At 40.8% G+C, this 14,905-nt stretch overlaps 1 protein-coding gene and 1 long non-coding RNA gene across 3 annotated transcripts; both read left to right on the top strand.

Annotated features, from left to right (window-relative positions):
- The first annotated feature begins 2,264 nt into the window (after window positions 1-2,264).
- On the top strand, window positions 2,265-4,067 carry nxnl2 (nucleoredoxin like 2). Of its 2 annotated transcripts, none has more exons than XM_042080232.1 (3): window positions 2,265-2,320; window positions 2,618-2,933; window positions 3,598-4,067. In XM_042080232.1, the coding sequence occupies exons 2-3, from the start codon at window positions 2,632-2,634 to the stop codon at window positions 3,764-3,766; spliced, it is 471 nt and encodes a 156-aa protein (XP_041936166.1). In that variant the 5' UTR covers window positions 2,265-2,320; window positions 2,618-2,631; the 3' UTR covers window positions 3,767-4,067. The 2 variants fall into 2 exon arrangements, with proteins under 2 accessions (XP_041936166.1, XP_041936165.1); XM_042080231.1 differs by having other exon boundaries at window positions 2,291-2,456.
- Window positions 4,068-5,370: 1,303 nt separating this feature from the next.
- On the top strand, window positions 5,371-14,356 carry LOC121698280. The gene is made up of 3 exons (XR_006026735.1): window positions 5,371-5,506; window positions 5,741-5,848; window positions 12,411-14,356. It is a non-coding gene; the product is annotated as an uncharacterized LOC121698280 (long non-coding RNA).
- Window positions 14,357-14,905: the final 549 nt, after the last annotated feature.

A 14,905-nucleotide genomic window follows, 5' to 3' on the forward strand; every position in this document is an offset into this window, starting at 1 on the left:
TATGAAAAGTGTTGTTTTTGTCTTCTATTTATTAGTATGTCTGTACAGTGTGTTTATATTTTGTAAAACACCAAAATTGTGTCGTCCACATGGAACCTGTCCTTGTTAGCTTTAAGGTTGTCTTACTGTTACAGAATGTGTTCACCGAATATTGCACTCAGGAAACTCCTGGTCTCTGCAATGTGTACTCTCTGATTATGTATAGACATTATTATTACACCCTCTTATCTTTATGGAAGACTGTATTTGGAATAATTCACTCTAATTAGTATATTGTGAAATCCTCTTACTTGTAATTAACCACAGTTTTAACAACTTAACCAGATTGTCTTAATGGTGGCCTTTCTATTGTCATTCTTTGAATTCGGAATCCTTTCCCTTAAGCTTGAGGCAAGCCTTGCAATAGAAAGGGATCCTTTAAATTGTGTTCACAGAAGGGACATACCCTGGAAATCCAGAGTTCTCGCGAGAGCACAATTCGAATTGTGTCTGCAAGAGACTCTGGCAATGAATAATGATGCACGTTACTTTGCCCCTTGCATCGCGGGTACCAATCACATCGGTGTATCTGATATAGGCAGGCCAGAGGCGAGCTAAACCTATGATGACAGCGCTGCAACGTTGGAAGTCCGGAATCAGTCAGTAAACACTGGTCGTAGTGTTATCCAATTGCGTGCAGTGAGATTTTCAAATGCATGCTTGGTGCCGCCCCTCGAGTTGGGCCAATACATTATTCGTGGCTAGACCCTTAATCTTTCTAGATTACCAGGGTCTGGATTTTCCAGGCTAGAAGGGAAGGAGACCCAGAGAGAACTGTTCACATGGTCCAAAATGTGCATGCCTGTCTCACCGTATTTTCCATAAGTTCTGGCCTCACCATCTGTTCCTAACCTTTTAAGTTGTAGCTGTGACGGTTCCATTTGCAGATTCAACATTTCATGTACTAATTCTTGCTGTGTTTATAAAACACCATATATACATAGGATTGCATTGATGTCTTCAGTGTCCCTTCTACAGCCATTTGGAGGCTCCATGTAAAGTGTGAGAGTCTCAATTCCAAGTATTTCTAGGTAAGTGTAGGCTCTCTGAGACACTTTCTGTGCACAGCAGAGCTGCTGGCTGCTGAGAATGCATAATACACCTGTCCCCCTTTATTTGTTCTCCCCCATCCATTACATACAGTACTCTGCTTGCAATAGTAAGTCCCTGCCCCCCCCCCACCCCCCCCAATACACAGCACATTATTTCATCAGGAAGCTTCTCCAACACACATCCCCAACATACTTACAGCACACTGCCCCCCCCCCCCCAATACACAGCACATTGTCTCATGAGGAAGCTTCTCCAACACACATATTGCACACTGCCCTCTCCCCACATACACAGCACACTATCCCATCTCCCCTGTCATCCCCCCAACACACACACTAAGACCCCTGGCAGTTGGGTTAGCCCCTTGAGCCGTGGATCTGCCCAAGGTTTCTTCCTTGGTAAGGGAGTTTTTCCTTGCCCCTGTTGCTCTTGGGTGCTCCTTGTTGGTGCCCCCCACCCAATCCCAATCCTCCCCCACCTTTTTTATGCAGCCCTTGCCACTTAATCTACTAAACCCCTCTTCTACTGCACTTTTTACCCCCCCCCCCCCCATTAATGCACAAATAGGCTGACACCAGACATAATTTCACTGCATTTCTTACTTCCAGTAACTATATGCATGTGACAATAAACTTCCTTGTATCCTTGTATCTTGTATTAACCTTGCTGTATTTTGGCCTACTCTTTTCCATTAGACTCATGTTTGTCCTCTGCCTTCACTCCCTGGTTTTGCACATTTGTCCATGCCCAGATTTAACCTGAGGTAGTTTGTGTCAAAAGGTATAGGCTTGCACTCAGCCTACTCTTCTTGGTCCAGTATTTTGTTTATTTTAGAGTAACACTAGCTGATCACGGGATAAGTTATTTAAGAGGAGGTAAGTTTGAGTTTGATTAAGAGATTTTCTGTTATTTAACAACACCTATGGAAATGTACTTGTTAGGCGTATCAAGCTTTTTAAAAGTGGGGTGTTCTAGGATAAGGAAGAGAAATATTTCCATCCAAATTATAAATAACTCCCTGCATTTCTATATTTTCATGCCAAAAAGTTGGGGAGATAGAATTGTGTTCAACACAACACCACCCATAACACCCTCGCTTGCTACGCCCCTAGTTGTTACGTCAATCCATTTGGGACTCATCGAGTAAGCTCATTGGCTGTTTCAGATGTCTACCACGAATGGGGCGGTTCCATATTTCTTCTGCACACTGTCAGTTGTGAGATCTAAGGCAAGTAGGTCACATCATTTTAGGGTTTTGAGTAGCCTAACTTACCAGGGAAAATATCCCCAACACATCTACGCTATATCTAGCTCAGCTGTTTTGCTTTTTGTGTCATTTTGATTGATTGCCATTCTTCTAAAAGGTAACTAGCTTAAGGAAGATTATTTTGCTGATGTTGCTGGCCTGGTAACGTTAACGTCAATGCAGCTAGCCAATTAGCAACTTAACGTTAATTCTGAACCATTTTCGCAGAATCACTGGCTTTTAACATAGCTTGGGTAAATAACGTTCACACGTTTGTAGTCTTGCCTTCAGCGATGGTGGAGGTGTTCATAGGTCGAACTCTTCTAAACAAAGATGGGGATGTCATTGATCCAGAAGCTGCACTGCGAAACAAAGTTGTAGGTATATACTTCTCCGCCGGATGGTGCCCACCTTGTCGGGACTTCACACCTATTCTCTGTGATTTTTACACCGAGTTGGTTGAAGAGGCCGACCCTCCTGCACAGTTCGAGATTGTCTTCATATCATCGGACAAGTCCACAGAGGACATGGTTGAGTACTACCATGACATGCATGGAGACTGGCTTGCTCTGCCGTGGACAGATCAATATAAACAGTAAGTCTAAAGCACCATCAACTTTTGTCAGATGTTTTTACGTTTCACTCCCATTACACAAGTTGTTACTTTTCAACAGGTCAGTGTTTCTTGTGTTATTCTTTCCTCTGGACAAGCTATCAAGTGAGTAGCCCGCAGAGACTGTAATGCGCTTTCTCAATAAGAGGTTTAGGCAGGTTTTCTCCCCAGTAAGGATTATGATTATAAATAGATCTGAACGTCTTCACTAGACATCCCAAAACTATATTGAATATTATCGAGTTTGCTTTTGTGAAGGGAAGAAGCCACTATAACTCAATGATATATTTGTTAAGCCAATTACTGAAAAAGGTGTAGGCCTACTTACTGTTCAACATAATTAATATGAGGTAAGGTCAGTGCGCTAGTAGGCTAACTAGTCATGTAAACATATTGCCTATTACCTAGTTTATAAATGATGCCATAGAGAATAAAGATGTTTAAAGCAAACAAATCCTAAATTAAACAGTTAAAAAACTGTAAACTGTTAGGCTACACAATGTGCCACCAACAAATTAAGACTTCTTCACTCACATAATTTATTTTTCTTTCTGAGCTGTTCATCATAGTGATGCAGTCTGTGCTGTGTCTGTGCTGATCTATTATGGTAAAAGGGTATTTTTCCCCCTTTTTTTCTGTCTTGCAGTGACCTGAAGAAGAGGTACAACATCACCGCTGTGCCAAAGCTGGTGATTGTAAAGGAGAATGGCCAGGTGATCACAGACAAAGGCCGAAAGCAGATCAGAGATCAGGGATTGGCCTGCTTTCGAAACTGGCTAGAGGTGGCAGAGGTTTTCCAGAACTTTAAGGGGTAGCATAGCATGCTGTCCTCCCCCACTGCAAACTAACTCACTAATTCCTATTACACTGCTGCTCTTTCTAGGATGACTGTTACTCATTGTCTCTCAGGCATTTATGAGTTTATATGTGTACTTATGTAGGCCTATGCATTGTTTATTTCACTTCAACATTAAGTGAAACAATGTTTTTTATTTAAATACTGTGCTGCTTTTATATAATTTTTTATCTTAAAGAGTTTTTATAAGAAATATTTTAGTTATTGTTGAACTATAATAACCATTTTTACTGCAATAAAACCTTTCCTAAAAGCTTAAACTACGGCGTCCTTACTTGTTTGTAAAGGTTAGGTAGAAGCCTCTGAGATACATGTGGTGTTTCTCCTGTCTCGAGTCATCTCTCAGGAGTTTCATTAGGGATGAATCCTCTTGAGCTTTTTGTGCTTTCCATGGAGTAAGGCTTTTTTTCCACTATCAGGTGCATAGCGTACTAGCCTACGTCCACTGGATGGTTAACATTCAGAGTACGCACCAATCTCATGAGAGCATGATGTTTTGACATGGGAGTTTTGTTATTATTTGACACCTTAATTTGATGTGTGTTGCATAACAGAAGAGTGAACAAGCTGAATAACCATGGTGCTACACGCCTGTACAATGTAGATCATAACATGGACTTGCCTGTGTCAACAATGCTAAAGGATGCCTTTGTCTAATACATAGTTTTCTTTGCGTATTTTGGTGATATTGTGTGTAACAACAAGATGATGGTAAAGTGTTTCCTTATCTGTAAACACACAGACAGTCTAGACACTGACAAACGTGCATCGTGATCTCAGTGCAAGCGGATGTTTTGCCACTAGAGGGCGCCATATGCTGTCTGTCTACGGCTCTGCCTGTGTCACTCCACATTCACTTTGTTTAGATTCTAGGCTGGCAGGAGAAGAGGATTCTTTATTTATCTTTTTTTTTTTTTATCAGTTTTACTTGTGAAATGTAGTGATTGTTCAGTAAAATTTAGTGAGTGATTGTTAGCAGATAAGACTGCTCTCTGAATTCAGTTTCCCCTGTGACTCAACTACCTATGGATATGATTGACACAAAGTTCCGACAAATGCCTGAGCCAGCATTTTTACTTGTTCCATGGGGGTCAAGGCTGCCTTGCTTGCACTGCCATTCCAAAGATAATGAATGCGTAGCAAGATGGGTCGTCCTAGTTCATGTCTATGAGGGCAAAGTGGAGTTCAGTCAGAGACGGTCTCTGGTTCAGTTCCCGCCTGCACAGGGGCGTGTCACTGACGTATGACTTACGTTTGAACGCCTCGGTTCCACGCCAGACAAGCCGGAGTACAAAATAAACTTGGTGTAGCCTACACCTTCATTAATGTTGATTTTCTCCCGACTGGAGGGTCATACTATCACGACATTCTACTGAAATAGGGAGGAGGGTTTGGAGATCATGATACCGTGTCCGAAATGTGCATCCATTGCTCAGAAAAAAAAAGGCTGGTAAATTCTTGGATTCTGCCATAGACCTCAATGTTAAAAAGAGAGCCCGATCACTGCATAAATGTGCGGGGGCGTGTACTGCTACCCTATTTGCATAAATTTCCAGGGACAGGAAATGGCCTCTCATGAAGTATCTTCCTAATCAACCATCTTTGGCCATTCTCTGACTGCATGGCATGCATGACCTTGAGAGCAGCAACCTTAGAGACAGGTGATGAATTTATGAAAGTTGTGGAAACTTCATTAAAAGTAAGAGATTAAATGATACAATATACATAATGTAGGCAAGGCTAGTTGAGAACATATTGTTTTTAACTATATTTATTTATTTGCGTGTTTGTTTCAATTATAATTTGGACTGTAACTGCAAGCTAAAGGCGATTCTTGCTAGCAGTGCTACCACCACTTGCCAGCTAGTCAGGAAAGTTACCTTTCGCTAACGTTAGCTAATTGAAAGCTTATGGCTTCAATGGGTTTTTACAGGATGGATCTGACCAAAGTTGTGATGGAATGATGAACATCGTCGACCGCATCTTACAGGCTTCTTCTCAGTGTGTCCTATGGCTTTTGAAAAATATCTTTACACGGACAGTAAGTTTTTCGTTCCATGACAAGGTCAACTGGTAACTGGGGTAATGGTAGCATCTGCTATCAGAAGTGAGAAACTGCTTTTACTGTTGAACTTGTGTGCTATTCAAGAAAGCTGGTGTAATGTTGGGTGATGGCTATGCAAAGTTAGTCAAAAATGAATTTGATGATCGACGAAATCTTCGTAAGTTATAGTGTCCATCAAGCTAAATTCACGAGAAATTTAAATGATGTTATTCAGTGGCAGAAATGTTCAGTGGGTAGCCTAACCAAGTCAGCTAGCTTGATATTGCCACGTTTTCTTACCAGTAAACCAACGTAAGTCCCACCCCTGTGACTCAACTAGCTACCTATGAATATGATTGACACAAAATTCCGACAAATGCCTGAGCCAGATTGTTTACTTTTTCCATGGGGTCTAGGCTGTCTTGCTGGCATTGCATGCATGACCTTGAGAGCAGCAACCTCAGAGACAGGTGATGAATTTTTGAGAGTTGTGGAAACGTAAGTAAAGTAAGAGATTAAATGATACAATGTACATAATGTAGGCAAGGCTAGTTGAGGAAATGTTTTAACTATATTTCTTTATTTGCGTGTTGTTTCAATTATAATTTGGACTGTAACTGCAAGCCAAGGCGTTTTTTGCTAGCAGTGCTACCACCACTTGCCAGCTAGTCAGAAAAGTTACCTTTCGCTAACGTTAGCTAATTGAAAGCTTATGGCTTCAATGGGTTTTTACAGGATGGATCTGACCAAAGTTGTGATGGAATGATGAACATCGTCGACCGCATCTTACAGGCTTCTTCCCAGTGTGTCCTATGGCTTTTGAAAAATGCCTTTCTTTACACGCAGGGTGCGATTTGTAGGGGGGGGGGGAGGTGGGAATTTCCCCACCTCTCGTTTTTCTATCCCTACCTCTGCTAAATTATTTTTATCCCCGGTGGGGATAACATTTATCCCCCTCTGCCCCTCATATTGATTAATGCTACTTCATATAAGTAAAGCGCTGCAACGTGAGAACAGTCTAGTAGGCTAGCCTACATAATAATCTGATATCAGAAACGCACCGTCACCGTCAGCACTCATGCTGCTGACACAGTGGCTGCGTGATAACTTAAAGGGACACCAGGCAACGTTTTCGTGTTAATTACTCATCTTCGTAAGTCGGTATATGGTTAAATGACTCATTACAGGACGAATGAAGACTCTCTCGCCCGCCCCTACTGCCTGTAGGAAGAATATCCCGCTTGCAAGTTCAGTGTATCGTACCCGGCGACCGAAGCAGTTTCAGTTTCCATCCTGCATCCATAGCTCAGAGGGAGGCTAACGAAACGCTAGCGATTGTTGCAAACGTGTGTATAATGGCAGAGCCGGCGAAGAAGCAGCGAAAACCCTTGACGGAAGATGCAAAGAAAAGGAAAAGAGCTTCAGACCGAGCGAGGGGGAGTTTCGTAGAGAAAAAGCATCAGGCTTGCCTGGTCCCTTTAATTTGGCCTTGATCGTGCAGGACATTTCAGAATGTCGAGTGTGTAATCCATCATAAATGGCTAGTTTCAATGGAAAAGTTAGCTGGACAAATTAAAGAAAACAAGAAGGATTCAGTAAAGCATATCGTCATATTTTAGAACCTTCAACATTAGAAAACTGATGCAACTGAGATGGAGGATAACTGCACGTAGAGTAGAACGTAGGCCTATTGTCCGAAGGAACTTTCATTAAATGAGGAGAGATTTGCTGAATGTCACAAAAAGTGTTTACAGAAATTGCTTGGCATCGCTTATTCAATGGCTCTCTACCGAAACACCTGTAGTTTGCGGAGGACGAACGAGAAAGCACTCGTTTGATAAATCAGCCAGTAGGCTAGGCCTAGTAGACAAGTAACTTTAAGAAATAATCTGTACTGCAAAAACGAATGTTGGTGGGTATTTAAACTATCTAGCGGGTGTTTTAACAGCTGCAAGAAATAGAAGCTTCATGGTCTTTATGTTCTGGTTCGTAAATTATTTTCATAAAAAATAAGTTGCCCTACTCTCCAAACTCTTCACTGCACTGTAGCCAATTAACTGACAGTATGATAGTAGGCTATTTTTTTTCTGTAGGCTACAATAAACACATTTATCTTTTCAACTTTTGCAATATTATGCACTTGGCTACTGAACGCAAATCAGCAGGAGAGAGAATGCACGTAGCCTACGCAGCGTGTAGCGCAATGTGTAGGCTATTTGGTTACCAACTAACACTGTTAGCCAATTCACTAACTTAAGACTTCAGTGCCATCATATACAACGTTTTTTTACACAACAAATACAGAAAGGATGGAGGCAGCAAAAGTAGTCATTTCAGATGGGGCAAGAACAAGGTGAATTGTATGCTTATCAAAACGTAGTCCTACACTGCAGCTGATCATCATACCAAGCACACTCCAAGCACCACGGTAAACTAAAACTAAAATGTTACAAAGGTGGCAAAATTAATATAGGCTATTATTAGCCATGACATTACTAGGCTATGAATCGTTCTTTCATTTTTTTTTGGGGGGGGGGTTACAAAATTCAAAATCATCCCCCCCTCTGGTTTTTACACAAATCGCACCCTGTTTACACGGACAGTAAGTGTTTCGTTGCATGACAAGGTCAACTGGTAACAGGGGTAATGGTAACAGCATCTGCTATCAGAAGTGAGACAAACTGCTTTTCCTGTTGAACTTGTGTGCTATTCAAGAAAGCTGGTGTGATGTTGGGTGATGGCTTATAAAAGTTAGTCAAAAATGAATTTGATGATCGACGAAATCTTAAAGGAACCGTATGTAAGAAAAATATTTCAATTAATCATAAAATGGCCCTGATATGTCACTAGACATTAAGAAATCATGTTCATTTCAAATATTTATATCACTGACAACAGTAGTCCGGCCAGGATATTGTCATTTAAAAAGTGAAGTTGCAGCCCTCAACTGATGTTGATGTTGTGTTTTGTCATGTCATGTTGTGTTTTGGCCTGATGCGCCACCCTCCACCTATCTACTAATCACGAAGTCAGTAGTGTTTCGCCATCAGGGTTGGCAACCTCGAGTCAGGGGGGAGGGGATACACCGCTCTTCAGTATTTTGAAAGTGATTGCAGTACCAGTTTTGGCCACAATCTTATGGTTCCTAGTGTCCTTCCAGCTAAATTCACGAGAAATTTAAATGATGTTATGCAGTGCAGAAATGTTCAGTGGGTAGCCTAATGTAGCCTAACCAAGTCAGCTATCTTGATATTGCCACGTTTTGTGGTCACCTCGTGTCAAAACCACCAACCACTGATCCTTAACTGGTCTGGCTTTGGGATCCACAATTTCCCATGTTGATTATGTCGCGACCCATATATTTTTATAGTGTTTAAGCCAATGGATACAGTGAGTTACGTGATGAGACACACAAAGTGCCTGTAGGCCTACTTGTTTGGAACATGCTGATATTGCATTTACGTCTTCAACTCCTGATGTCACCTTTGAAAGTACTCAACAAGTTTGTTTTTGACAGGGGGTACTTTGTTTCCATGTAGCATTTTAGTTTTAGAGGTTTCATGCTCTCATGTGCCAGCTATTCACTGCACACGTTTAAGTAAATCCATATCTTACTCCAAATATTCAGGGTCGTAGCCTATGCGTTTACCACTAAAATTATGTCTAACATGACCTGTCACATAAACATTGTGTATGTCCATGGCAATGACTGACATATGAATAAAGTCTATCAAAATAAATGTCTAGTATTAGATCTGATATTTTTTACCACAAGCTCTGCGATCCACCCAGAACGGTTCAACGACCCACCAGTAAGAAACACTGCACTAGATGACAACAAAGTCTATAAAATGTTCCCCAGGCAAGTGTTACTGGTGGGTCTGTACCATACAGTATAAAACAGGTCATGGAACCATTCTGGGTGGAGCTTGTGGTCTACCTCATCAGATCTAATATTGGAGCTGTATTTTAACAGACTTTATTCGTAGCCAGTGTCAGTCATTACCATGGACATAGACAATATTTATGTGACAGGTCATGTTAGACATAATTTTAAGCAACTAGGCTTTTTTTTTTTTTTTTTTACGCATGTAGGCTGCAACCCTGAATATTTAATTAGGCTAGGATATGGATTCGCTTAAATTGAGGACAAAATAGGACAGAAACCCCAGTGTGTGGTACATGAGAGCATGGAACCATCAAAACTAAAATGCCACATAGATACAAGGCACCCCTATGTGGTGTATATATTTGGACATCCACAGATGTCAGTCAGGTGTCAGCCATTAGATGAAAAGCCTTCAGGTCTCGGGGAAAACCTCCGTCATGTTATGGAATTACATAATTACAGATTTTTTTTCCGATGATCGGTTGTCAGATGAGAATAGGGAGCTGGCTGCCTAAACTAGCTGAACAATCAACAAACGTTTGCTTTTCTAAAGCCAGAGCTGTCGTTTCTGATAAATGATGGCTAGAATGTTTTATTTCAATTAAACCTAATGCTTGAAATGCTTGAAGTTAATTTGCAACAACATAAATTGAACTCGCCAAATTATAATCTTTGCTGCTTGCTAGTTCGCTGAGCTCGCCATGGACCGTATAGGCTTTGCTTAAAGCTAGCGCTAACATTAACTGTTATTATAGACAGTAGGCCATAGCCTACACAAAATTCATATTTTCATCCTGCTTAGAGAAAAGGTTTGGTGTGATGTTGGCTAACTAGTTATCAAAATTACACCTCTGCATTTAGTATAAATAGGTCACTTCAGCTGGTCTGGATAGCCACTGCCAACCGGGGTATGCAAGCTTACAAAGCTAGGATAGGCTACTGTACATTTTGAATGAGTAATACCATATCAGAAAGTTGTTCTCTAATATTCTCTTAAGTGAGCTTCAAGTTTCTCGTAAGTGAGTTACAAGTTTCTGTTATTCAAGATTCAAAATGCTTTATTGTCCAACTTGTTGCCATGTTAGAACATTTTCTTTGATTGAATGTAATGTCCTAATTATATGTGTGGGATGTTTGTATAAAATGTATGTTTTGTGTGTGTGTTGCCTTGGGTGGTATGAAGGATTTTGTGTATAGTGAGTGACTTTTTGGCCAGAGGCACTCTGTATCTTCTGCCTGATAGTAGCAGCTCAAAACATCGATGGAGGGGGTGGGAGAAATCCTGGAGAATGGAATTTGATTTCCTTTCCACTGCCTGAATGTACAGATCTGACAGCTGTTTTTGTGGGATGCTGATGATCTTGCCCACCTGCTTGATTATCCTAGCCAGCTTTCCCTTGCATATGTTTGTTAGGAAGCAGTACCAATATGTGATGTTGAAGGAGATGACCGATTCTATCAGCATCTGATATACTGTTGATAAAATGTCCTATCTGACATCAAATCCTTCGAGCTTCCTCAGGAGACACATGCGTTGTTGTGCTTTTTTATAAACTCTGTCTACATGTTGAGTGAAGGACAGGCGGTGATCAATCTGAGTACCAAGGTACATAAAGTACTCAACTTGTTCCACTACTTGCCCCTCGAGTCTTAAAGGAGTGGAGAGGGGATGTGGGGTTTCAGGCGCCCGTCACCCATGGCAACATAGTTCCTTACGGTAGGTTTCCACACAGCGAAACACCTTGCGAATTTCAGCCAGCCGAAATTTTGCCTCGGGTCGTGGATGGCCAAACCGCTAACCGTTTGACTGCAGTGTCTAGCCAGTGGTGGAAAGCGAGTTAATTGGGCAATCAGCTAGCTAAGTACTTGAAGATATAGCCGGTCTTTATGGTTCGACTAAGTTGACGTTGCCTATAAACAACAATTCATGTTCATAGAAACAACAAGGTCGCTAAGACATAATATATTTCATACCCGTGTTGCAGCATGTAGCCTAGCTGCCTGGCTAGGCTTACAATGAAATACAATGTTAGCCAACACAAGGAAAGAAAATGCTAGCGGTTGGGCCTGTCGGCTACCTGAAAAGTTTGAGTGTTTAAACTAGCATTTTCAGTGGTCTATTTGATGGTGTATTCGCCCTGACTAAGTTTATGTTAAACCACAATCCTTGTTAATACAAGTATCAATGTTCATCTAGAAAATTTTTAATCACATTAAGATTTTTGTGTTACAGCTCAGGTAGCCTCCGCCATCTTGGTCAGACTTTTTTGTAACTCCCGTCTCCAAACACAAACACACTGAATTAATCGGTTCTCGAGTGGTCCTCATTTGCATAAAGTTTCTTCTTCAACTTTGTTTTGCTTGCCTTGGCGATTCACTCTCATTTCGCCCCAATCAGGGCTGTCCTTTAAAAACTCCTTAATCAAGCTAACGTTAGCTACCATCTTTCTGCTCTAGGCTATCTGACAGCTTTTTGTTTGATGTCGTTTTTCCTGATGCAGTTTTATCTGATACAGATTTCCCTGCCCCTTTTTATCTGTAATTATGTGTAATTCCCTAAACTTGACAGGTTGTCCTGAGACCTGATGCCTTTTCATCTGATGTCTGACACCTGACTCTGACATATGAGGATGTCCTAATACGTACACTGTATCTGTGTGGTTTGCTCAGGTCCATTTGGAGACTCCAAAAAAAGGACCTTTGGTTACCAAGACTGCATATTGAAGCAGGGTTCCTGCGGTCATGGAAAACCTGGAAAAGTTATGGTATTGTATAATCCCATTTTCCAGGCCTGGAGAAATCATGGAATACAGAAAATTCATTTAAAGGTTTGGAAAAGTCCATGGAATTTAATTTTGTCTACCATATTCTTGAGATAGTGGACCTCATGCCACATAAATCTATTGCGTCCTTCATGGATAAAGAATGGTGTGAGAGAAATGGGGTACATTTTATCCAAACTCATTCAAATCACATTTTATAATTAACCCCAACCTGTAGCATAAACGTATGGTAAGCAGTGTTGTACTTGTAGGCAGTAAAGTCATAGAAATTTAATTCAAGATCATTGACAAATCATTGAAAGGTTTTCACATTTTGTCATTGAAAATGGGTGTGAACCCCGTTGGAAGATGAAAGTGCACAGGATGAAGTAATGAACCTATTTCAATTAGTCATTTTGGCATCACATGTGAAAGGAGGGCCTTCAAGAATGGTGCATTGCTTTGTTTACTTCATTTCATTTAATGACAAATATGCTTGTTTATTGAACAAAGCTTGCCTTAAGGGGCCCTAAGTCATAGCTGGAGTTGAAACAGTGACATATATTATGGAGAACAATTTCAGACATGTTGCTGATTCCGATCAAAAATGCCATTGGTAAAAAGAAGAATGTCTATAGAATACAATAGCTTAGCCAAGACTGCTCCATTGGTAATTAGTATTCTTTTTGTCAATGGGCAAATAAGCATTTCTAAAGAAGCCTGCTTTTCCGATTCAGATTTCTTTATTGTTGCATTTTAATTTATATTCATATATATTAAAAAAGAGCATAATTATTAGGTCTTGTACTCCTTTTGACCCACAGCAGCTTAAAACAAATAGTGATTTTAGGAGATGTTTAATAGCTGGATTGCCTGCCTGGTGGAAGAAAAAATCCTTGAACCTGCTGGTCCTGGCTCTGAGGCTGCGGTATCGTCTACCAGAAGGCAACAGCTGGAGAAGACCATTATTGGGATGGCTGGGGTGTTTGATTTTAACTGCTTTTTTCACACACCGGTCTTAAATGATTTTTATTCTTTTCTCCCCAGATCTTCAGAGCTGTCTTTTTCACCACCCTTTGAATTGCTCTGCGGTTCTGGGCAGTGCAGTTTCCATACCTGGCAGATATGCATCCCGTTAGTATGCTTTCAATGATGCTTCTGTAGAAGGAACAGAGTATGCTGGGACCCATGCTAAATTTCTTGAGTCTTCTTAGGTGGAAGAGGCGTTGTTGTGGCTTTTTTTAAACTTCCTCTTAGGAAACTTCCTCTTAGTTTATCGGCATTGGCTGATATGGACATTTCTGCCGATGTGCCTGGCCGATAAGGTGACCTGTTAATTATGCGCACGTGAAGCCAATGTTTACGTTGCTATGAGCGCCAACAACATACTTCAAGCTGTGTGGCAGTATTTCCAAATTCCGGAAACTGATAACAAAATTGCTATTTGCAGGGCTTGTAAAGTACCAGTGATGCGAGGAGGGGTAAAATGATACTCTTTTAACGTTACCAATTTAATTACATATCTTAGCCATCATCCTGAACTCTACACAGCACTAAGCCAGAAAAAAACGGCACCAGCCAAAACCGTTTACAATGCAATCAGTTTCTAAAGTGTGTAACGTGTTAGAAAGCTAGCGTGAGTTTCATGAAGTCCAGAATGAAGGCTAGCTGTAAAGTTACTAGCCTACGTGGTCTAATTCACTTTACTCTACAGACTGACATTTTAAGTTTACAGGGTTACAGCTGCATTTCTGTTAATCTGAGAACAATGTGTCATACTGTCTTGTAGGCTATTGTTCAAGTATGACATTTACATGTTTATGTGAAAATTTTAGGCTACTTAACTCATTGAGTGCCAAAAACGTAATATTACGTTTTTAGCTTTTTTTTTTTTATTACGAAACTAGACACTCTTAACACACCTTATATGTGATTTTGGGAACTCTGTGATGAATAGAAATGAAATATATGATGATCGTGAAACTCATGAAAACGCACTATCTGTACATTTTATCATAACTTGGTTGCCGCTTTGGGTCGAATCAGTGACGCATGCACGTCAGGTCAAAACCAGGCCATTTTCGTGGGTCTATCGGTAGGTGGCAGTCTCGCCAGGTCTCGCTGATCACTTCCCGGAAAGTTTACACAAGTAAGTAAAAGGCAACACTTCATATTTCATGAAAGACGTTATATCTCCATTTCTAGAAAAAAAACAGCGATTTTGATGAAAACTAGCCACTGTTAAGCTTGGGATTTCTCAGGAACAGAGGCGTGTAGAAAAAGTCCGCATCAACGGGATGGACCAACCTAGCCAACCTAGACCATGCCTAGGTTGGTTAAGAGTATTTGGATGTTCATTGTGGTAATATGGTGCCAACATGGGGCTTAACCTAAGGTAAGCTA

Source organism: Alosa sapidissima, chromosome 23 (assembly GCF_018492685.1).
Source record: "Alosa sapidissima isolate fAloSap1 chromosome 23, fAloSap1.pri, whole genome shotgun sequence".
Taxonomy (NCBI): domain Eukaryota; kingdom Metazoa; phylum Chordata; class Actinopteri; order Clupeiformes; family Clupeidae; genus Alosa; species Alosa sapidissima.

Bases quoted from the DNA above. Each gene is read 5' to 3' on its own strand.
- nxnl2 (XM_042080232.1), top strand. From the start codon at position 2,632: ATGGTGGAGGTGTTCATAGGTCGAACTCTTCTAAACAAAGATGGGGAT. The intron at 2,934-3,597 runs GTAAGTCTAAAG...TCTGTCTTGCAG, and splicing joins TGGACAGATCAATATAAACA to TGACCTGAAGAAGAGGTACA.